We start from the raw sequence: 24,047 nt of genomic DNA, 5'->3' as shown, positions 1-24,047 counted from the left end.
TTCCTTTGGTAGAGATTATACCACTTATCCCTTCCTTGGTACTGGATTTGAATTTGCCCCTTATCTCCGGTTTGGAAATTAAGGCGGGCCAAGTCCACATTTGGAAATTTCTCCCTTACGTCGTCTAAAAGCCCCCTTAGCATTTCGGTTCTTAGGTCCGTGGAATCCAAGTTTTGCAATTCCAAATATTCTGGAATAGGTCGCCCTGGGTTCCTTGATTGCCACTTATCCTCTAAGGAACGCCAGGCCTCGCGGGCCCTGCTGCCATATTTGCGTCTTAGCTTGTCAAAAAGGCCCCGCCCGTCAACGTTGTCATTAGGAAGTAAAGACTCGTATTCTTCGTCGTTAATGTCTACTTGGCCTTCTTCGGTAAGGGGATCAAAATCCGTTCCTTCTACTTCCATTATATATGATAAGCTCAAAGTTAAACCCAAACGTATTACCTAAGCAGGTTGGCGGACTAAAGGCAGAACGCACCTTTCACCGGGTCACATTCACACCTTCTATCGCAACGCCAGGAGAAACCTTGTACGTAGGCGTGCCCCGTCTAACGGATAACCTAGTCTTAGTTCCTGGCACCCTGGCTTTAAGGTTCGACCTAGCGGTACAGTCAAGCCCCACAGATGAAAGGATTATCGTTAACAACGTGGGTCGCAACATTGTTTCTAAGATGCGCGTAAAGTTCGCCGGGGAATCCTTGCTGGACTTAAATAGGTACGATCTGTATACCACGTACAAAGACTTATGGTTGACAGCCTTTGACCGCGCGACAAGGATAGAACAAGGAATTGGTAGTGTCATTCTACGTAAGGTCCGCACACCTACGAAAACGGAACCTACTGACGGCAGCGGAGAAACCGCAGTAGCAGACGCAAAGCGAATAAAGACCGCCTATGGTAGCAAGTATGTCATACCACTGGACTTTGAAGTGATTACGAATCACGGTGTGTATTACCCAAGACAGTTGTCCGAGCTACAGTTTGAAGTAACTTTAGCAGATGCTAATAACATCATTGGTGGGCTGACCACTGCACTTACCACAACAACCCCATACTCTATTACCAACTTAGAGCTACAGTACGAAACGGTGTACAGCGAAGAGCTGGCCCGTAGCGCTGGCATGGAATACAGCTCCGGAAAGGCATTCCTTTACGACCACGTAGTGATGTATAAGACATTTAGCTTCTTGGATAAGACGGATGAGGTTATCAATCAAAGCATTAACCTCCCGCGAAGAAGTCTCACGGGGTTAATGCTGGTGTTTGCTAAACCCTACGAGGCCGGTAAGCGCGATAGCGAAGCCTTTCACAACCCTAACATTACTAACGTCGGCGTGAATATTAACGGCGTTCCAAACAAGGTTTACTCCCAGGGGATAAAGCCCGCAGACGTGTACAGGGAGGCAATGCGCAAGTTTGGCGACCAAATTAGCCCTGAGGAATTCTTTAATGATAAGTACGCGCTGTGGATCGACATGCGCACAACGAACGACGAAGACCTACATGGTCAGGGCTTACGTCTAGTAAATACGCAGGATGGCATAACATTGGAGATCAAACGCACCAAAAACACCAGTGCGGGCGACGGCGACAAAATAAACTGCTACGTTTTCGTGGTGTCTGACGCGCAACTGAGCGTAGAAATGAATCAGCTAAAGAGTGTTGCCTATTGATGGCCATAAAAAATATGCTATATATACAATGCTTCGCGTATTTCAAAACAACGAAACCAAACTGCAATGCATAGTGCAAGGCGAAACTTTGTACTTCAAAGCAAAGGAAGTGGCGCTAGCGCTGGGTTACGAGCGCCCAAAAGATGCAATTAAGGCGCATGTTCGCGATAAATACAAGGTAAAGCTTAGCGAACTTAGAGTGGAGGTGAATCGCCTCCCCTCTTATTCACAGCCTAATTCCCTGTACGTAACTGAATCTGGGTTGTATCAGTTGATATTTAGCTCTAAGATGCCAACGGCAGAGACATTCCAGGATTGGGTTTTAGAGGAAGTTCTCCCTACCCTCAGGAAAACAGGTAAGTATGAAATAGAAAGGCGCTTTGACGGTCCAAACAAGTTGGTATTCAAAATAGAAAATGAGTTTGACCTGCATAAAAAGGTAGTGGACTACATCCGCAGGTTTTACCCCCAAATGCTCATAGCCCCTGGTCTAGGTGAACTGCAGGATTCGGACGGCAAACGTATAAAGTGCTGGCAGAAAGGATATCAACGCGGCCAACCCGACTTAATGATCTTGAATGCGCACACACATTACCGCGGTTTCTGTATAGAGCTAAAGACTCCGAAAGGCAACGGCGGGTTATCTGAGGATCAGCAACTACTCTTACAGAGGTATGAAGAAAACGGTTATAAAGTAATGATCAGCAACGACTACGACGACATCTGCAGGGAGATCACTGCGTATGCTGAACACCTACGAATCCCCTGCAGGTGGTGCTGTAAGGTCTTTAAAACCAGTGAGACTTTGGCAACACACTTAAAGATATTTCATAGAATATATGGACAAGGATAGATTTAACAAGTTAAAGTTCATACAAACGCACTGGAGGGATTTAACCGTGGGGGAGATTTACGAGATAAAGAATTACGTGGTCTTTGAAGACATCAACCGCCTGCGCTTGGTCTTAAAGAATAAAAAAAGAACATACACCCTTTGGGCGCCCGATAGGATAAGGTACGCCATTGAAGGGCAGGACGTTACCCATGTTATGAGTCATGGTAAGAAGGATGGCAGGTGGGTATTTGACGTAGTCAAGTATGAGCCTGAGAGTACTCTGCATAGCTAAGCTTCGTTCCTCAGCTTACTAGTACGTCAAATAGGGTCCGCTGCGCTTTAGGGTCAGCCGAGCACCAATGCCCCACAAAGGATTCTTCGAGAAATGCACTGCCACAATGAAGGCAGGTGTATTTTTTACGCGGCTTGGGTATCGGTGGCTTACAAGGGTAATGCAGTCGGCAGGGGGTTCGCACGTAATACAGTCCATATATTGAAGGGCGATTAGGGCGCCCCCAAAGAATGCTGTGAAGTAGGCTACCATATACTTAGGGGACTCTGAAAGGCCCCGTTAAATGGGTCTTTATTTTTATTTATTATTATTCATTATCCTTAATAATAATAAATAAAAATAAGGATGGGATTTGAGACTCTTTGCGCAAACCCTGCTTTACTATTAAAGGCCCCAAGAAATGCTATTTAGAGAGTGTCTCAGAATGTTGACGTTTAGGTTAAATCTTTGTTAAGACACCCCGAAACTATTTCAAAAGTGTCTCAGAATGTTGACGTTTAGGTTAAATCTTTGTTAAGACACCCCGGAAACTATTTCAAAGAGTGTCTCAGAATATTGACGTTTAGGTTAAATCTTTGTTAAGACAGTTGAAGATATGTTCCTCTTCTCTAACACAACCACAACGATCGCACTCCTGCCTCCAATACTCCCTTTTAGTCCACGGAACGCCTTCGGCACGTTCAAAAGAGGGGAAAGTACGGACTATCTTCTTATGGTAATCTATGCGATTCCTTAAGTAATCCTCTTTATGCGGGCAGCGACACATCAAATCCGCACATTGGTAGCAATCCACGCCTTCCAAGTCGTAAGCGCGGGAGAGAAACCTATAATTCACTTCATGAGTTCTCCGGTGCGTCTGTAAACGTTGACGACTACTAAGTATCTTATTACAGAAACTACGCTGTCTGGTTTAATCACAGACGCCCCTTTTCAGATGCTGCTGCATTTCAAAGGGGTTGTGGAATTCCTTATTACAGTCCTTACAAAGCCCACAAATGCGTTTATCCTGATGTTGTTGCATCTTTTGAACGGTGCTGAATTCCTTACCACAATCCTTACAAACCTTACTAATTGGCTTCTTTGTGCAAACGCCACGACGAACGTGGTATTGTAGTCTTTGTTTGGTGCTGAACACCTTTTTACACATCAAACAGTCCATATATACTTAACTGTATCTTAGCCTCCATTTAACATCCTTAACAAAGATTTAACCTTATTGTTAACATTCTAAGACACCTTTTAGATAGTTTCTGTGGTGTCTTAACAAAGATTTAACCTTATTGTTAACATTCTAAGACACCTTTTAGATAGTTTCTGTGGTGTCTTAACAAAGATTTAACCTTATTGTCAACATTCTACGGGGGATATCGCATGAAGTCCTTAACGGACTCCTTAGCCCACGTTGCCATCGTTATCAGCGCGCCAAACCATTCTCCACGCTTCAGACCGCACATTTCATCGTACAACTCCTGCACGCGCTCTTTTAACCGGTCTATCTCCTCCCTTTGTATTTCTATGGTGTCTCTATAGTTCACCTATAATTCACTTCATGCGTTCTCCGGTGCGTCTGTAAACGTTGACGACTACTAAGTATCTTATTACAGAAACTACACTGTCTGGTTCGATTACAGACGCCCCTTTTCAGATGCTGCTGCATTTCGACACTCGACGAAAAAATGGATTTGTCATGTAGGCAAACATATAGACAAATATATGGGCAAATATCATATTTGACTAATAGTAGACAATATTTGCCCAATGACTGTATATGATATGTACCTACACATTTATCCCATGGGCACAGATGGCAAAGTCCGTATGGCCCAGTAAAATCCCAAACGGCAAATATATAGCAGATATCATATCATCCATACATTTACCCGGTAGTAAATGTGAATGCTCATTTGATATGTGCACGTATTTGCCCAGCCCGTATATGTGTTTCATGCCTTACGTATACCCTGTGTTTCCCCAGGCCGTATATGTGATTCATGCCTTACATATACCCTGTATTTTCCCAGGTCGTATATGTGATTCATGCCTTACATATACCCTGTATTTTCCCAGGCCGTATATGTGATTCATGCCTTACATATACCCTGTATTTTCCCAGGCCGTATATGTGATTCATGCCTTACATATACCCTGTCTTTGCCCAGGCCGTATATGTGATTAATGCCTTACATATACCCTGTCTTTGCCCAGGCCGTATATGTGATTAATGCCTTACATATACCCTGTATTTTCCCAGGCCGTATATGTGATTTATGCCTTACATATACCCTGTGTTTGCCCAGGCCGTATATGTGATTAATGCCTTACATATACCCTGTCTTTGCCCAGGCCGTATATGTGATTTATGCCTTACATATACCCTGTGTTTGCCCAGGCCGTATATGTGATTTATGCCTTACATATACCCTGTATTTGCCCAGGCCGTATATGTGATTAGTGCCTTACATATACCCTGTATTTTCCAAGGTCGTATATGTGATTTATGCCTTACATATAACCTGTGTTTGCCCAGGCCGTATATGTGATTAATGCCTTACGTATACCCTGTCTTTGCCCAGGTCGTATATGTGATTAATGCCTTACATATACCCTGTATTTTTCCAGGCCGTATATGTGATTTATGCCTTACATATACCATGCGATATGCTCTGACCGTATATGTGATTAATGCCCCCTTAATGCCTTAGATGTACCAGCGCGTCTTAGCCATATTTGCTCAGTTGAATTATGCTCATCATATTTGCTAAATTTAACTATGTTATCAGTCTTCAGCTATTGTCACTTATGGCAGGCCAAAAAAAATAGAAACGATATATGCCGTGACAACCACCTCATACTTTAAACATAGCTAACCTATGTTAAGAAGCAGGAAAAAAGACATAAATCATACTGAAACATTTTTATTGTGAATTTCCTTTTCTTGACGACTGATTAACTATGAACAATTTGTTAACTACAACTAATTGAAAATGCTAGTTCTGTAAATTAATTATAGGTGTTTGATTCATCTTGTGACAGAATTTGTGAAAGAAGATCATAATATATTTAGTTGTCAATCGATCTTTGGCTTATGTACGATTCTTTTTAGATATTCTGTAGTAGTACACTTCATTTATAACTGCAAAAATTTAATTAAGGACACCGAACGTGGTTGGGTTTCTACGAGTTTTATGAATTAAATCTTGTGTCACTGTTCCTCCGTTCCTTTGGCCTGGTTTCTAGGGTTTTCGTTCTTCTTTCGATTATTTGAACATTATACTTGTTTACTTGAAGAAATCCAAAGGTCAATAGGCTTAAATAGCCGCTGCTATACCGTTTGACCTTTGGATTTCTTCAAGTAAACGAGTATAACGTTCAAGTAATCGAAAGAAGAACGAAAACCCTATAAATCAGGCCAAAGGAACGGAGGAACAGTGCCACAAGATTTAATTCATAAAACTCGTAGAAACCCCAACCACGTTCGGTGTCCCAGTGCCCTTGATTTGATAAAAACCTTTAGGCTCTCAATGCCCATTCGGGACCTCCAGATGGCCTTGGGCGTCTTGACGGCTCTCCGATTTTCCACTTCAAAAGCATGGTGAGACTGCGCTCTGACAGCCTCCTTTTTGCTTTTCGGTCCATGCTTTCCATGAACTGGTTAGCTAGGGGGCTTCTCCATGCCAGAGGGTGTTTTATTAAAACTTTACTCTGCTTAGTAGGGCCCCCTTCGTTATCAGAGCCACTGTCCGCTGTATCGTCATCAGCCTGGTCATCCGCCTCTGACATCGACTCCTCTGATGACATATACTCCAGTTTCATAATTGCCTTGACTTTCTCTTTGTCTCCTGGTGATAGCGAGGTTGACAAGTCCGCTGCCTTGGATCTGGATTTTAGGAGCTAAAAGAAAAAAGAAAAAAAACAACACCGTCAGTCAAAGTTTCTTATTAAACAAAGTCATAATCGTTGCAAATTCAGTTTACTCACATTTTGTTTTCTTTGTGTTTTCCGCTGCATCTTTTGATGCCTTCCAAGGGCCCCTGAACGCTCTCTTTTGTTTCTCTTTCTCCTCGTCAGAAAGTGACTTTTAAGGGCAGCTGAAATTATATCAAGTACCCATATATTAAAACTTGAGACAAAATTTGTTAGAAATGTTGGCATTTGGCCGACAATTACTCCTTTAGCATCCATTTGTTTTTGCTTTGTTTTGTTTTGTTTCGTTTTTTTTTTTTTTTTTTTTTTCCCATGTTATTTTATTTCAAACTGCTTCCCCTCCCTACGGCATTTGAATATTTCTAAAAGGATTTCGTTACCCCCGACCACCACCCCCATCCTTTGTCCTCACCCCTCCCCCCCGGGTTAACTTTGATAGGTGCATAAGGCCTTTCGCACTTCGTAATATAAAATACATAAATACCTTCTAACTCGACGGCAGAGACATCCTTATGAACATTCAGAACTCTATCCCTTATTGCGTTATTAATCTGTTCGTTGACGTCATCTCTGAAACTAATTAGGAAATACCATATTTGAGTGGTAAGTGGAAACTTAATATGGAAAGTAACTATGGATGATTCAGACAATATCATTTTTATTAAATTTTCATACTTACGCTTTAGTAAAATCCCATATAAGAGGGTTTTCTTCCCTGTCCCGTAATTTCTTTGCTACCAAGCGTACTTCAGACTGTAATAACATAATATAATTCATTAAAATCATAAGATGTACCTTAAGTTATTCTTAGACATAGTAATAATGTTTTCATTATTTTTATGGCTGTGATTGTATAATATTGGGGAAAAAATCGAAATCAAATCAATTCCTTTACAAAAAAGGAAATTATCGTTATCATTCAGTGTCTTGTTATTGGAAATCAATAGTAAAGTTTGGTAGCATTAACCACTGCCATGGCGGGTTTCCCGCCAATTTTAGTATTGCATAAATTATACCGCTACATAATTATACCAACTACTCTTCGCGCCAAGAATTCCCAGTAAAATTATCAATAAAAATAGCTTGCTTTTTTAAATATTGCCACTTTACTTACTGCAACAGCCTTTGAGACAGTAATCTTGGTCTTGCTGTTGTCCTTATTCTGCTGGCTTTCTTTTAAGGCCGCTAGTATTTGGCGGTTTTGTTCTTGCAGTTCTTTAAACTGTTTTACAATCGTTTCGAAATTTGAAGAAATTTCTTCTTTTTCGCTGTCGGGGTCAACGTTCTCATTCTCGCTTGTTGCTTGCAATAGGCGATTTCTGTGTTCTCTTAGCACATCCTCGTTACCACCAGGGACAGAGGGAATAAGTATATTAAGCCTTTGAGAATTGGCGCCATTTTCAGTATGTCTACTCGTACTGCTTGTACTTGGTAGTTGCAGTAACAGAATAGATTGGCATTGGGCGTCCTGGTAAAGGTGTAGATGTTCTTCCCATTTTTTGATCGCGACGAATGAACGCAATTTATAAGCAAAGATATAGAATGTGCGGGAAACTAGATGACCGACAGAGTTTGTTACCTGTTTGTGACCAAAAGGCGAATGAACGAATAAGTACATCCACTGAACAAATCTACCCCCTATCTATCACGGCGTATCACGTGACTTGTGATGACATATACGTTCATATAATGAAGTCTAATAATAAAAAAAGGAATAACTGTCTTATAAAAATGCTGAAGTTGTATCCAGGATTCATGTTAAGTAATATATCTATTATCTTAAAGCTATTTGCTCCATTTTATAAAGTTATGAAATTTTTTCTAAAGCCTAGATTCACGAAATATCATTGCAATAAACTTGATTAGCTTCTAGCTCTAAAACCATCGTACCATTATCTGCCGCCAACAGTGACAGCTCTAAGGAAAAGGGTGCGGTAATAAAGATCCGGCGTGCTTTTGTCCAATGGCATGTGGTTGATGGACGTGGAACTTTATTACGCTGGAATATGGCTTTTAGTCATTCAAAATGCTTGGATTTTGAGTAATTATCCCAATGATACACACCGTCTTTTTAATTATATAGTTCTGGAAAACAAAATGTCTTCTGCGATGTCAAAGCGTTATCATTGCTTTCATTGTAACGAAGATCTACATTACAGAGTATTTTGCCGTCACAAAGAAGAATTTTATGATCCTTTAACAAATCAATGGCAATTACAGCGGAATGACGACGAAGACTCAAATGATAGTATTTTCACTCACGAGATTGACGGCCAGAACGACACTTCTTCTAATGACTACAGCGAGATAAACGTTTTGGACCAAACTGATCAAGACTCCTCTGATGTGCCAAATACAAACCAACCATCAAGTGACGAATTCTTACCAGCTACTTCACAAAAAGGTATTGATGTTATACGTTTATTTGATGATTAGATTATATAATCTTTAAATGTTAAAGTCAAACTGCATATAGATAAAAGACTGAATCTTTAACAAGCGGCTGATTTGCACATGATATAGCTCCCCTATTGGATTTACTACCAAGCATTAGTGTTATTGAAGCGAGATTAAGTTAGAGGTACAAATGATTCTTTTCTATTTCTATCTTAGCCTCGTTTTCACCGTTACTTTTAAGAAGGGTGCATTATTAAGTAATCGGCTTATGGTTGCCATCAAAACCTCAGTGTTCATTCAGAAAGGTTCATTCAAAGAGTTTATAAAATCATAGCTAGAGATAACTCATTTAAAACGCCAAAAAGAATTTACTATGTTCAAATGGATATTGCTGTACATTTTCGTCTCCAAATCAATTCATGACTGTGGTCATCCTGAGATAGCATGGTATCCGGCAAAACATGTTTGTCAAGTTAGAGAAATACAATTATAAGTAATTTATTTAGTATGTCTCTTGGGTTTTTTATTTTCGATTTATCATTTTTCTTTCACGAATTATAAATTGTTGTTTTGCTGACTTAGAAATTTATATTTTATTTTCAATGGAAATCATTTATTTTCAGAGCAAAATTTGGGTCAAAATTATGCATTTAGGGACCGGTCATTATTTAAGTTGGAGGGGGGGGGGAGGGGGGGTGGAGGAGAAATTGTCAGTGAGGCAAAAAAATTTCAAGGCCCCCCCTTTGAAGGCATCCAAGTTTATTGAAAACCCCCCATGGATTGTAGTAAAAAATTTAAAAATTTTCCCTAAAAGTCATTTTTAAATTTCAATACCCCCCATTTTTCACTAGCAAAAATTTCAGGCCCCCCCCCCCCAATTTTTTCTTTCCCCCCCCCCCCCCCCCCCCCCCAACTTAAATAATGACCGGTCCCTTAGCCCATGAGGTTTTTTTTACTGACATTTTTTTTTCTAGTATTATAATGGTTTCAGACTTTATCTTATACTATGTTGCAGTTATGCAATGCCGAATGAATAAAATACATCGTATTTGCTTATGTTTAAAGGAGACGGAATATATAACTTTGAGGAAGAAGATCAAGTGTTTTGGGATGACAAGTCGGACAGTGAATCTGACCATGAAGAGATAAGAGGAAATGAAAGAAGGAGATTGGTTGAAACTTGGGATATTGATATCGAAGACCTAGAAAGAGATTTTGAACAATCTAGTGCACAAATAAGCGTTGCCGTCGAAGCAAGTTCCCGAGTGACCCTTATTAACTACATTGCCTTGTTTGTGTGCTTTTGGTCTGCATACTTTTCTGTACCAGACCGAGGCATTGATATTCTCCTCGCCTTTTTTAAAGCGATTTTTCAGGTTTTGTGTGAGCTTTCGCCAATCATTTTCCCAACCGCAGTATTGGTTTTCCCGAGCTCCTTCAAACTCTTGAAAAATTATCTTTCTTTTAAAGATAAGCATTCAAAGTATGTTGTTTGTCCGAAATGCGACACCCTATACCGTTTTCAAGACTGCATAACAACAAGATTCGGGCGTGTCATTGCTAAACCATGTTCTCACATTGCTTTTCCGAATCACCGTCAATTGTTTCGCCGCACACCTTGTGGAGCGGAATTGCTTAAGGAAATTCGTTTGAAAAATGGACAGACGAAATTGTACCCACGTAAAGTTTATTGTTATAAAAGCATCAGAGAGACTCTAACTCACTTTATTAAGCGACCAGACTTTGTACAAAAATGTGAGATTTGGAGAAATCGGAATGTACCGGATGATATTTTAGTTGATATTTACGATGGCCAAGTGTGGAAAGATTGGCAATATTTTAACCGCACTCCTTTCCTTGCCCAGCCTAATAATTATGCTTTTATGCTGAATGTTGACTGGTTTCAGCCTTTTAAGCACAGTGTCTATAGCGTTGGAGTCATATATATGGTCCTCCTAAATCTTCCGAGAAAAGAAAGGTACAAAGAGGAAAACGTAATAATAGTTGGGATAATACCTGGTCCACACGAGCCCAAATTGAATATCAATACGTACTTACAACCACTTGTAGCCGAATTGAACTTATTGTGGCACGAAGGCATCCAAGTTCGGCCTCATGGGAGTAGAACAGCAAGATGTTTTCGAGCTGCCCTCCTTTGTATTGCTTGTGACATTCCTGCACTAAGAAAAGTTTGCGGTTTCTTAGGGTGTACTGCTCACCGAGGGTGCTCAAAGTGCACAAGATTTTTTCCCGGAGATTTTAGTAGCATGAATTTTTCAGGTTTCGAAGATGACGATACACCAAGGACAAATGAAGAGCACCGAAGAGAGGCTCAGAAAATACTCAATGCAACAACCGCTGATGAACGAAACCAAATTGAAACTTCCACTGGAACAAGATATTCTGAACTCTTACAGTTGCCTTACTTCGATTGTACTCGTTACCATGTTGTTGATCCTATGCACAATTTGTTTTTAGGGACGGCAAAACATTTAATGAAAAATGTATGGCTAAATGCTGAAACGCCAATTGTTTCTAAAGAAAATTTGAATAAAATCCAGGAAAAGGTAGATGACGTCAAAGCACCATCATTTATTGGGCGTCTCCCGAAAAAGATATCAACATCGTTTGGAGGATTTACTGCTGATCAGTGGAAAACATGGACTCTCTTGTATTCTGTATTCTGCATTTGGAATATCGTTCCAACAGATGATTTGGAGCTGTGGAGGTTATTCGTATTGTCCTGCTTTCACCTTTGCTCTCCACTTATTACAACTGAAGAGCTACAAGAAGGACATGATTACCTAGTGGAATTTTGTAAATCGTTTGAAAAAAGATATGGAAAGGAACGTGTTACGCCAAACATGCATCTACACCTGCACCTCAAACAATGTATTTTAGATTACGGGCCTGTATATTCATTTTGGCTTTTCAGCTTCGAACGTTTCAATGGGATTTTAGGAGCGTTTCGAACTAACAATAGATCTGTTGAAATACAAATCATGAGAAAATTTCTCCAAAAGCATGAACTAAGAGATATCCCTTTACCAGAGAGATTTCGAGAAACTTTCCAACCAGTATTTCAACTTCTTCAGGAGGCACAACAAGTAGGAACACTTGGCGAAAGCATCCCATCAATACCATCAACACTTAATCTTTCAGTTGGTCAAGTACTACGTTGCTTAGAGTGGAGCAATATGAATGCATACTCATGTTTTTCACCTCGATCCATTGATGTTCTTGATGATGACTATACAGAATATCTCTTTAAAGCTTATGAAACAATTTTACCTCAACACTCGGTCATTGAATGTGTTACCGATACGTTTGAGAGAATTAGTACCATTGGATATTCGGGGACAAAGCTAGGGTCCTCTGACTCTAGACTGGAACGTTCTTCCTTCATTCTTGCAAGTTGGTGTGGCCAATATAGTGGCAGTATTGAGACCGATTCATTTGACTTGCGCCCCGGTGTTGTCGATTTCTTTCTTAAACAAACCATTATAATTGATGGCAAGCAGGAATCATTGTGTATGGCAAAGGTTCGATGGTATCAGCGACATCCAGAAAGACACAGGATTGGCAGACCACATGAAATTTGGTGCAGAAACTTGTTTGAAATGGAAGGGCCCTCTACATTCATACCCATACAAAGGATACACAGCCAGTTTGTTGCTGCTTACGATGTTATTGACAAAGAAAGAGTATTAATTGTTTGTCCTTTACAACGTAAATTGTACGGATGATGGAGATGACAGTAAAGTATCATCCAGGAAAAATATTCAAAGCTATCAAAAATAAACTGTTTGAACTGTGCATCAGTAACTAGATAGTCAAAATGAAAATTGAATGAATTATTTGATGACTTTAAAATTAGATGAATTAAAATAATTATGAATGAAATTGCATATATTGCCAATAAAAAAGATGAATTCATATGTTTAGACTAAACAAAATTGATGCTTCAAATAATATTACAGATGTTAGCGGTTTGAAATGCAGCTCATGAGGTTAATGGGTTAATGAGTTTTCTTATTGTCACTGGAAAAAACGCATATACGACTTACGCATATTATAAATACATCGTCCGCGTATTTTCCTGTGTGTATCAACGCATATAACCTCTCCTTCATGACATCAAAGCAAAACAATGATTGAATTAATGTGGTCGCAACATTGATGTCATGCGTTAGGAGAAAAAATTGACACATATGACTGAGATGGACCTGCATGCACTCCCCCTCGTAAGTCGTAAAAACAAGCCAACATCCATTATAATTCAGTTGAAAAATTATTGATTTGTTTTGAAAAGTTTTGATTGCAATGAATTGAAACGGAAACCTCACATCGGATATACTCAGTTTGGGGTATTGTATTTGCTCCCCAGGTAAATATGGGGCAAAGCCTAGTGCAAAGTTGATTTCATATGTGCCCTTCATTTGACAATAGGGCAAATATAGGGCAAAAACGGTTATCATATATCCCCACTGGGTAAATGCGTCTAAACTAAGGGCAAATATATAACATATTTACCCATGTGTTCAGATGTATGGCAAAGCAATGGCAAATTTATTAGAAATTTACCCCGACCTTTGCCTGCATAGGCAAATGTATGGGCAAATATAGAGCACCATATTTGCACAACATTTGCCAAGTGGACATATGATGACCAAATCCATTATTTCGTCGAGTGCGAAGGGGTTGTGGAGTTCCTTATTACAGTCCTTACAAAGCCCAAAAAAATGCGTTTATCCTGATGTTGTTGCATCTTTTGAACGGTGCGGAATTCCTTACCGCAATCCTTACAAGCGCGGCTAAGGGGTTTCTTAGTACAAACGCCGCGACGAACGTGGTATTGAAGTCTTTGTTTGGTGCTGAACACCTTCTTACACAACAAGCAGTCCATATATACTTAACAATATCTTAGCCTCCATTTAACATCCTTAACAAAGATTTAACCTAAGCGTCAACATTCTGAGACACTCTTTGAAATAGTTTCCAGGCATCCTTAACAAAGATTTAACCTTATTGTCAACATTTTACAGGGGATATCGCATGAAGTCCTTAACGGACTCATTAGCCCACGTTGCCATCGTTATCAGCGCGCCAAACCGTTCTGCACGCTTCAGACCGCACATTTCATCGTACAACTCCTGCACGCGCTCTTTTAACCGATCGATCTCCTCCCTTTGCATTTCTATGGTGTCTTTTTTATCTTTTGCGTCGGCGACAATTCTTTGCACTGCTTCCACTGGCTCCATATATATCAGGGAACAAGTTCCCTTCGAAAGAAGGGATATAAATGAACCCAGATCACATGCCTTGTAACGCTCTGATAGTAGGACCCACCGGCTGCGGAAAGACCCAGTTCGTGGTAGAGCAGCTATTAGGACCCTTTAGATACCGCTTCGACTACATAGTGCTATTATGCCCCACCTACGTGAATAACCGCACCTGGACGGGCATAGGAGTGAAAGACGACGACTTCTTCGTAGATATCTTAGACCCTAACGAGTTATCCAGCCATCTTAAGTTTTGGCACAAGCAATTCCCTAAGGATACACAGACTTTACTCATACTGGATGACATTGCCTGCGGGGACGACGTAAAAAAGCGCACCTGCGTGCTCGTTAAGCTCGCCTTCAGCGGTAGACACGACAATATCAGCGTTTGGTTGCTCTCGCAGCAGCTTACCAGCGTCTCTAAGCCCTTCAGGGAAAACATAGGCTCTCTCGTAGTATTTTATACTCCAAGTAAGTCTGACCTGGAAACCATCTTACGCGACTACGGCGGTGAGATATCCAAGGAACAGTTACACGAATACATGCGGCATTTAAAGACGCACCAACATTCCAAGATGATCTTTTCTTTGAGGTTTCCCTACACGGTTGGAATCTATGATTCCTAATGTATATGGACATTGAGCAGCTCTTAGATGAAGTCTCCGCGCAGTTAGACGAAAGTAACCTTAAGGAACAACTCAACATCCTTGTGTCATCTGGGAAGTGCAAAGAAATGATAGGCAAGGAACTTACCCATGAGCAGGTTAATAAGTTGTCAGAAGAGGAGGTTAAGAAGTTCCATAAGAGGTACGAGGCCGCCCTTGCAAGTAAGACCACGGACGCCGTAGCAGACTCCGCTATCCGACTTGCGACTAAATTGCTTGGACTTGCGCTGCCCATAGACGACGTGGAGCAACTGCGGAAGGACATAAGCGAGGACTACGTTATTGCTCAAGAACTTAAGATAACTTGTGGGTGGTTGTCTTTGAAGTGCGGTAAGTTAATGGCAGTCGCCTCTGCGGCACTTCACGTAGCTCAGCATGTCGACTTGAAGGAACTTACGGCCTCTTGGAAGGACTTCAAGAAGGACAGAGACGTTGAAAAGGTCTTCCAGGCAGCACTTGCTGAGGTACCTGATCACTTAGTCAAGTCGTCCTCAGGAATTACCCAGGTCGCCTCAAGTACTTAGTCAAGTCATCCTTAAGCAACGAATCACCAAGGCTAAATCCCCAGGCAGAGTTGCCGCGGGAAAGAAGCTCGCGGAGATGAATAGGAAGAACAAAGCCAAAAAAGAAGAAAAGGTGGAGGAAAGAGAAGAGGAATCCTTTATTAATCCTGGGTACGTCATCGGCGCGTTAGGAGTCATCATAGCTGCAGGCAGCCTTTACTTACAATGGCGGGCAACGAAAAAGGTAGAACCACCAACATATCACGCGCCGGTGCACGCACCTGTGGAGCCGGCTGTTAGAAAAAGTAAGATCCCTGAAATGGAGTGATAACCTTCTCGCTTTGTAATATAATGTCGACCGCGTTGTTGAAAACTGTTGAAGAAGCAGCTATCATTACTTCCATCGTTGCGGGTATTGGTTGGGTAGGTAAGAAAGTGCTCAAAGAAGACTTTACTGAAGACCCAAGCAAGAGCTTCGCTAATTTTGCTAAGATGACCGCTGCCGTAGGCGGGGCTAACATGGTAAAGGATTACCTACGGAAGGAAAAGTACCTACCTACGACGTAACTCTTGAAAATCCCTGTGATTTTCTAATATATAATGGCTAGCGTGATTTGCAGGTGGAGTTATTGCAGCTTTAGCATTCACTGGAGCTAATTATGGTGGTCAGTATTTAGATAGATTAGTTAGAGGCGACAAAAGCGGAGATTTAGCTGCCGAAAGAAAGAGACACGACTTAGCGCTGGAGAAATATCAGCGAGACGTGGCAGCTTGGAATGAAAAAAGACAAGCTTACAGGGATTGGTTGGACAAGAACTACAAAGACAAAATGCAGGCAGACAAGAACTTCGAAAATACAGACTACGCCTTTAAGCTCTATGCGCAGGCGCACCCCGCGGCATTAACGGGGTTAAGAAAGCCTCAGTTCAAGAATTACTACCAGCCTTCTAAGAAACAAAAAGACAATGAATTGGTCTTTGTAGGAGTCGCAGGGCTGGCAGGAGGCGTAGCTTTGGCGTATCTAATATAATGATCGTCTTTTTGGAAAGCGATAAAAATAACTTTACCACTTATTTGAATCCCCCCATTAAAGCCCATAAGGTTAGGCTGGTTAGTTGCTCTTTGTACTATTCTTGGTATAATTTAGTCAATGCCTTGGTCACTGAGCATAAAGGCGGCGGCAATTATCAAGGCGTAATGCTGCCCGATGGACATTACACAGCAATCACCCTTGCTAACGAGCTCGCCAAGCGCGGTTATACTCTCACCACGGGATTGCCGCACGAAATGACCCTCAAACATAATATGCCAAACTATTCAGTAACTTTTGAAAAGTCTCACCCATTGGGATCTTTATTATGTGCCTCGGGCAAGACAATTACCGACACAGCCATACCTGTGAAATGGAAAGTCGCATCCTCTTACGAAGTCTATTGCGATTTAGTCCATAGTTACAACAATGGAGAAAAGTCTTCTCTTATGTCCAAGTTTCTGCCCAAAGGTAATCCATTTGACCCAGTAGAATACACTCCCATTTCTTTAAGCTATGACTTGTCTAATTTGGTAGAAAGCATAAACATCGCCATTAAGGTGGACGGAAAGACGGTGGATTTTAACGGACGTAAGATCGCTCTTGTCCTATCCTTCGCTTGAATAAAGCGAAGCGCGATTCTATTCATATAATGGGCCGCGTAGAGGACAAACTCAAAAGGATTTACTATGGGCCTGAAGGCTATTGGAAAGGAGCGTCGGCCATCAAGAAACTCGCGACCGCGGCCAGGGTATCAGAAGAAACGGCTAAGAATTGGTTAAAAAAGCAAACCCTCTGGCAGGTTTATCTTCCCGTGCCTAAGTACATTCCCAGGCCCAGCTTTACCGTAAATGTCCCCAATGAAGTTCATCAGGCGGATTTGCTTTTCTTACCGCATGACAAGGTGAGAAAGAAGACCTATAGATACGCTTTGACCGTAGTTGATATCGCAAGCAGATACAAGGACGCCGAACCCATAACCAGCAAGGATTCTGGGGAAGTCGCAGAAGCCCTAGGTACGATTTATAAGCGCGTCTTGAAATGGCCTAAGCTGCTGCAAGTGGATGCGGGGACGGAGTTCATGGGCGTGGTTACTAAGACCCTGAAAGACCACAGCACTAAGATTAGGAGAGCTGACGCTGAGTACCACAGGGGTCAGAGCATCGTCGAAAGATTCAATAAGACCCTGGCTGAGCGTCTCTTTGGGTACCAGTATTGGAAAGAGCTGGAAGATCCCTCCAAACGCAACAGGGAATGGACTCAGAGGCTCCCCCAGGTCGTCGCGGCTTTGAACAACGAGGCGGCCAGGGCTACGGGAATGAAACCCAAGGATGCTATAAAAAAGAAACACGTGGAACATAAGTCCTTCGTCAGAAGTTCGAGGGCAGTCTTCCCCCAGGAAAAGAGATTAGGTGATGTCACGGTTCGATATCTCTATGAGCCGGGTGAATTAGAAGGAGGATCCAAAAGAGCTACGGATCCCAATTGGTCTTTGGAAACTTACCAGATCCGAAGTGCGATAGCTAAGAAGGGTCAGCCCATCTTGTATTATCTTCATGATGGTCCCACTCGTGGGTTCGTCAAAGAAGAACTGCTTATCGTGTGATGTCCGAATGCTATCGTATGGATACCATCATCACACATCCACCTCTTACCGTCAAATGCAGACAGTGACACCTTCTCCTGTGTAACGTTGTGTATTTGATGTCCGTAGCTGCGCAGGCTGTTCATTTTATGTCGCTGTTCCTTACGCGTACGCAGGACCTTTAAGTAGGAATCGTGGGTTATGTCCTTCTTAACCACGTATTTTTTTACGCCTTTAGCTTTCTTTTCTACACCGTCCAGCTTTAGCACGCTGTACATCTTGGGTTTCAGGCCCACGTATTCCACGATGGGTTTTCCTTTCATCTCATCCTTCATTTTCCCGATTACTTTCTTGTTTTTAGGGGAGTAAAGAAAGTGGTCGCGTGGGTAATCGCTGGTGTCGTATTCATCGATGTCGGGAACACAGTCTTCGTAAATGTCTTCCGTCTGCACCTCTAGTATCAAGGAATCGGTGTCGGTGTATAAAAGGCGGCACTTATCACCGTATTTCGGTTTTAGCTTGTCGTAGTAAAACTCATACATGAGCAGCTTTGATAGGTCTAACACTGTAAACCCCGTGTATACGGGTTTATTCAGGAATAGATTGGCTTTCTTCATGTGAATCACGTAGAAGTTTAACATTTCTACGTATCTAACGAATCCAGGCTGTGACACGTATGCTTCTGCTTCCTCTCTGGTGCTGGCTATCTTTATGCTTACGCGCTTGCGGATGTTCTCCATCGTCTTACCAAATACGCTATTGTTCATTAGTTTAAACAGGTTCTTTTCGAAGTCATTCTTTGCCTGCGTACGCTTTTGTGTGTTAAAGTCAATGTAGGAGCGCATCCATGGTTCCTGCGTGAACTTCAAAACGCGGTGGATCTTCTTCACGCGTAAGCCGTGGCGCACATAGAACTGCAGGTTGCGGTAATGCACCACGTACTTCTTCTTGTCCATCAGGTTCATCGTTAGCTTCCTGTATGGCTTGTATCCGGGACACATTTCCCTCTGCAGCGGACTCAGCTGCTTAAATGGTATTTCTATTGCTTCTGGTGCTAATGGGAACTCATCGTGTGCGTCGTGCAAATGCTCTGGGTATTCCAGGTCCACCTCCAGCACGTAACCTTTGTCGTCTTCTTTACCTACGTTTAGGTAAAACTTTATGGGCTTTATGTTGTCCCATTCGAAGTCGCGTACAGGTAAGTACTGCGACATTGCCCAACCGTAGAGGTTGTTTGCGTCTAAGTAGAAGATGTATGTGGTTGGCTTCTCCGGGTCGTGCTCTACCAGGGGATTGTTTGCGCGGGCGTAACGTCTGCTGGGTCCGCAAACACCGCCGCGGATACCGTCTTCCATAAAGCGGTACATGTCGTATTCCGTTAGGAGATCCAGTTGCGCGTTTGTCTTCTTTAGCAGCGCACTCCAACTAAGCCCAGGAGCCGTGTAGAAGTTCGCTGGATCCAACCCGTAGTATTCCATTGCCATCTTTCGAAAGCTTTGGAAAACATCTGCGAGCAGCACTACGTCTGAACGTAGGTAGATGTCGTGGTATTCTCCCATATTCTCATAGGAGTACTTTTCCCACACATCTAACGCATGCTGGTACTCCTCGTCCTTTATACCAGACTCGTTTAGGGTGCTGTAGAATCTCTCTCTGGGTGGTAGGGGTTCTTTGAATCGATCCCAGGAGTCCATGTATTCGTATGGGTAGACTCCTTTCCTTTCCGCGCCGTATTGACTGGAAATGGGGAACTCCGTGTTATACCTTACTAAGTTTGCTAAGGAGTCCGCCATGAACTGCTGCGAATCTAAGAACTTTAGCTTGCCTACGGTTACGGACATGTACCTTTCTTTGTTGTTAGGTATGCACTTTACTTCGGAGCCGTCTGTTCCTTGTAAGAGTAAGTGACTGTCGTAACCCCTTAAATTGTGAAAGAATACGGGTATTTCCAATTCTGGATCTACTTTGAAGTTTATATTACATTTCCAATGAGCCGCACCTCTGTATTTACCCGTGATGTGGCAGTGATCTCTAACCTTATCCACATAGAAATCCTCAACGAATGCTTTATGACAATGAATGCAGTGGGTGGAAGGCTTGTTGGGCTTTTCCCCCTTCCTTGCATACCTGCCACATTTGAAATGAGCTTCTCCTAGATACTTTCTATCTTCGTCCCACGCTTTCTTGGCTCGTCTTCCAAACTGGAGAAGCGTATGTTGGCAAATGTGGCATTTCTTTGCCTTGGTAAAAGCCTCCTGGTTCTCTTTGGTAAATACCATCTTCTTTGGGCGTCTTAATTGTTCTCTTATCTCTTCCTCCTCTTCTCGCAATGCTTCTAGAAACTCATTAGCTGCGTTCTTACCTCGGTAAATCACAGGAGGGTCGGCCTTACCATCTGATCTGACTACTATGTAACCAAAGGAGCAGAGCTCGTGTAATCCCACCTTATTCGTGGCACCACTTTTCTGCTCTTCCTTAGTTATCAACGCTTCAAAGTCTGCATATATCACGTAAGGCACCTGCATCTGCTTTTGATGGTCTGAGTAGGATAGGTTCTTATCTGTGGGCATCTGGATCCGTTGCGCCACTTCTTCGACTCCGCGAAATATTTCGTCGTGATCCTTTCGAGCTTTAACGCTGGTAAAGGATAACAAACAACAGTCGCAGAAGTATTTCTTGCCTTTGTGTTTGGTGTGTCTGTAAAATAGTCTGCTAACATGTTTGACCCACGAATAATGTCCGCCGTGGTAGAAGAGGTGTATTCGTTCTCCTTTACTCTTTGACAGCACTAGTGGCACTATCGTTTGGTCTCTGACTCCGTAAACGTTAATGGCTAGGTCATTTTCCTGCTCGAATATCGGTATGTCTGTCAGCTGCATTGGGAACTCCACACCGTCCCACTCCAAATCGTCTGTTGGGTACTTGCTTGGTCTACATGGATCCTTATCTACTCGATACAGTGCGGATCGTATTGCCCACATAAAGCAGCGGTTGTCGTCATTCTTTACGTTCACTATGGCTTTCTTCCTTTCTACCCACACCGGCAGGGGCACGTAACTTCCTCCTCGTATTGGCACGTACCTTGCCATGCTAACCTCCATACCTTCTACCTCCTCCACTGTCCAACCTGATCCTTCTTTCGTGTAGTTAGACAGCGACTCCATTATTGCTTCTAAGGCTTCGCAGAGTGACCTACCCAGATTCGTGGACTCTAATATCACTAACGACGTCGATCGCAACATTGCTGCCGTCATTACCTCGTCTTTTGACAAACTTACTTCTACCATTATACTCGCTTTCAGGGCTCCTAATTCTTCTATGCCTTTTCGAAGAGTCCTTTTAACCTTCCTTTCTGACTGGCGCCAAAACTGTCTAACGTCAATCTCACCGTTACCGGGTATTGACACCGTTTCGAAATTGCTTTGGGATTCCATCTATATAATAGGAAATATCTTATACCTAATTCCAGACCCTTTTCAGATCGTCGTAGTCATACTCACAATCCTGACAATGCCAAAACAATTTAACCTTAGTCTCAAACTTCTTACCACATCCACAATCATAGCTGCTCATACATTTCGACTTCATCTTCAAATGCTTCTTTAAGTCCACTTCTTTCTTAAAAGTTCTCTTACAATCTTCGCACTCCATATATAGACTAACATATTTAACTACATAAACACGGGATGCGGGTAATCGCGGTACGAATCGAGGAACTCACTTTAGACGGGTACTCCTCCGGTGGTCGTTGCGCTGGAACCCCCATCCCCTATACTACTGACGCTCCTTTCCAATAGCCTTCAGGCCCATAGTAAATCCTCTTGAGTTTGTCCTCTACGCGGCCCATTATATGAATTCCAAAACAAGATTGATCTTGCGTCCGTTAAGATCCACCGTCTCTCCGTCCACTTTAATGGTGATGTTTATGCTTTCTACCAAATTAGACAAGTCATAGCTCAAAGAAATTGGAGTGTATTCTACTGGGTCAAATGGATTACCTTTGGGCAGAAACTTGGACATAAGAGAAGACTTTTCTCCATTGTTGTAACTATTGACCAAGTCGCAATAGACTTCGTAAGAGGATGCGACTTTCCATTTCACGGGTATGGCTGTGTCGGTAATTGTTTTGCCCGAGGCACATAATAAAGATCCCAATGGGTCAGACGTTCCAAAAGTTACTGAATAGTTTGGCATATTATGTTTGAAGGTCATTTCGTGCGGCAATCCCGTGGTGAGAGTATAACCGTGTTTTGCTAATTCCTTAGCAAGGGTGATTGCTGTGTAATGTCCATCGGGCAGCAATACGCCTTGATAATTGCCGCCGCCTTTATGCTCAGTGACCAAAGGCATTGACTAAATTATACCAAGAATTGTACAAAGAGCAACTAACCAGCCGAACCTTATGGGCTTTGATGGGGGGATTCAAATAAGTGGTAAAGTTATTCTTGTCGCTTTCCAAAAAGACGATCATATATTACAGGGGACAAGTCCCCTTCTAGTGATCTGAGCTGCGCTCAGAGCAGATACGCCAAAGCTACGCCTCCCGCCAGCCCTGCGACTCCTACGAAGACCAGCTCATTGTCTTTTTGTTACTTAGAAGGCTGGTAGTAATTCTTGAACTGAGGCTTTTTCATTCTAAAGTCGGGGTGTGCTTGCGCATAGAGCTTAAAGGCGTAGTCTGTATTTTCGAAGTTCTTGTCTGCCTGCATCTTGTCTTGGTAATTCTTATCCAACCAATCCCTGTAAGCTTGTCTTTTTTCATTCCAAGCTGCAACGTCTCGCTGATATTTCTCCAGCGCTAAGTCGTGTCTCTTCCTTTCGGCGGCCAAATCTCCGCTGCGATCACCTCTAACTAATCTATCTAAATACTGACCACCATAATTAGCTCCAGTGAATGCTAAAGCTGCAATAACTCCACCTGCGACCACGCTAGCCATATATATTACACCGTAGGGAGGTACTTTTCCTTCCGTAGGTAATCCTTTACCATGATAGCCCCGCCTACGGCAGCGTCATCTTAGCAAAATTAGCGAAGCTCTTGCTTGGGTCTTCAGTAAAGTCTTCTTTGCACACTTTCTTACCTACCCAACCAATACCCGCAACGATGGAAGTAATGATAGCTGCTTCTTCAACAGTTTTCAATAACGCGGTTGACATTATATTACAAAGCGAGAAGGTTATCACTCCATTTCAGGGATTTTGCTTTTTCTCATGGGCGGCTCCGCAGGTGCGTAATGTGCTGGTTCCAATTTTACTTTTGGCTTTGCTGCCCGCCATTGTAAGTAGAGGCTGCCTGCTGCTATAGCGACTCCTAACGCGCCGATGACGTACCCAGGCTTAATAAAGGATTCCTCTTCTTTTTTCTCCACCTTTTCTTCTTTCTGTGCTTTGTTCTTCCTGTTCATCTCCGCGAGCTTCTTTCCGGCGGCGACTCTGCCTGGAGATTTAGCCTTGGTAATCTTCTGCTCCTCTTGGGGCTGCTCTACCTTCGACTCTGGTTCACTCATTTATGTCTAAGGACTTGAAGGACTTGATAAGTACTTGAGAATGACTTAAGGACGACTTGGAAATAACCTGGGCGCGACCTGGGCAATTCCCGCGAATGACTTGACTAAGTACTTGAGGCGACTTGATCAGGTACCTCAGCAAGTGCCGCCTGGAAGACCTTTTCGACTTCTCTGTCCTTCTTGAAGTCCTTCCAAGTTGTTCCAAAGGAACCTAGTACCTCCTTCAAGTCGACGTGCTGAGCTACGTGAAGTGCCGCAGAGGCGACTGCCATTAACTTACCGCACTTCAAAGACAACCACCCACAGGTTATCTTAAGTTCTTGGGCGATGACATAGTCCTCGCTAATGTCCTTCC

At 42.5% G+C, this 24,047-nt stretch overlaps 2 protein-coding genes across 2 annotated transcripts; one reads left to right on the top strand and one right to left on the bottom strand.

The window, feature by feature from the left end:
* Nucleotides 1-6,309: 6,309 nt before the first annotated feature.
* Nucleotides 6,310-8,487, bottom strand: LOC148911688 (uncharacterized). The gene is made up of 6 exons (XM_089028730.1): nucleotides 7,838-8,487; nucleotides 7,403-7,476; nucleotides 7,208-7,299; nucleotides 6,778-6,887; nucleotides 6,578-6,690; nucleotides 6,310-6,463 (listed from the first exon to the last, which is right to left on the bottom strand). Exons 1-6 carry the CDS (start codon nucleotides 8,339-8,341, stop codon nucleotides 6,310-6,312), a joined length of 1,047 nt encoding a protein of 348 aa, XP_088884856.1. The 5' UTR covers nucleotides 8,342-8,487.
* Nucleotides 8,488-8,657: 170 nt separating this feature from the next.
* LOC148911687 (uncharacterized) lies at nucleotides 8,658-13,001 on the top strand. Its single transcript, XM_089028729.1, has 3 exons — nucleotides 8,658-9,127; nucleotides 10,186-10,411; nucleotides 12,998-13,001. Exons 1-3 carry the CDS (start codon nucleotides 8,692-8,694, stop codon nucleotides 12,999-13,001), a joined length of 666 nt encoding a protein of 221 aa, XP_088884855.1. The 5' UTR covers nucleotides 8,658-8,691.
* Nucleotides 13,002-24,047: the final 11,046 nt, after the last annotated feature.

This window comes from Actinia tenebrosa, unplaced genomic scaffold (assembly GCF_029948245.1).
Source record: "Actinia tenebrosa isolate PJP-AT-01 unplaced genomic scaffold, QUT_ActTen_1.0 PGA_scaffold13__45_contigs__length_12533684, whole genome shotgun sequence".
In the NCBI taxonomy this organism is placed as follows: Eukaryota; Metazoa; Cnidaria; class Anthozoa; order Actiniaria; family Actiniidae; genus Actinia; species Actinia tenebrosa.
Note: the sequence above shows the minus strand (reverse complement) of the source record. Positions and strands in the feature narration are given on the sequence as shown.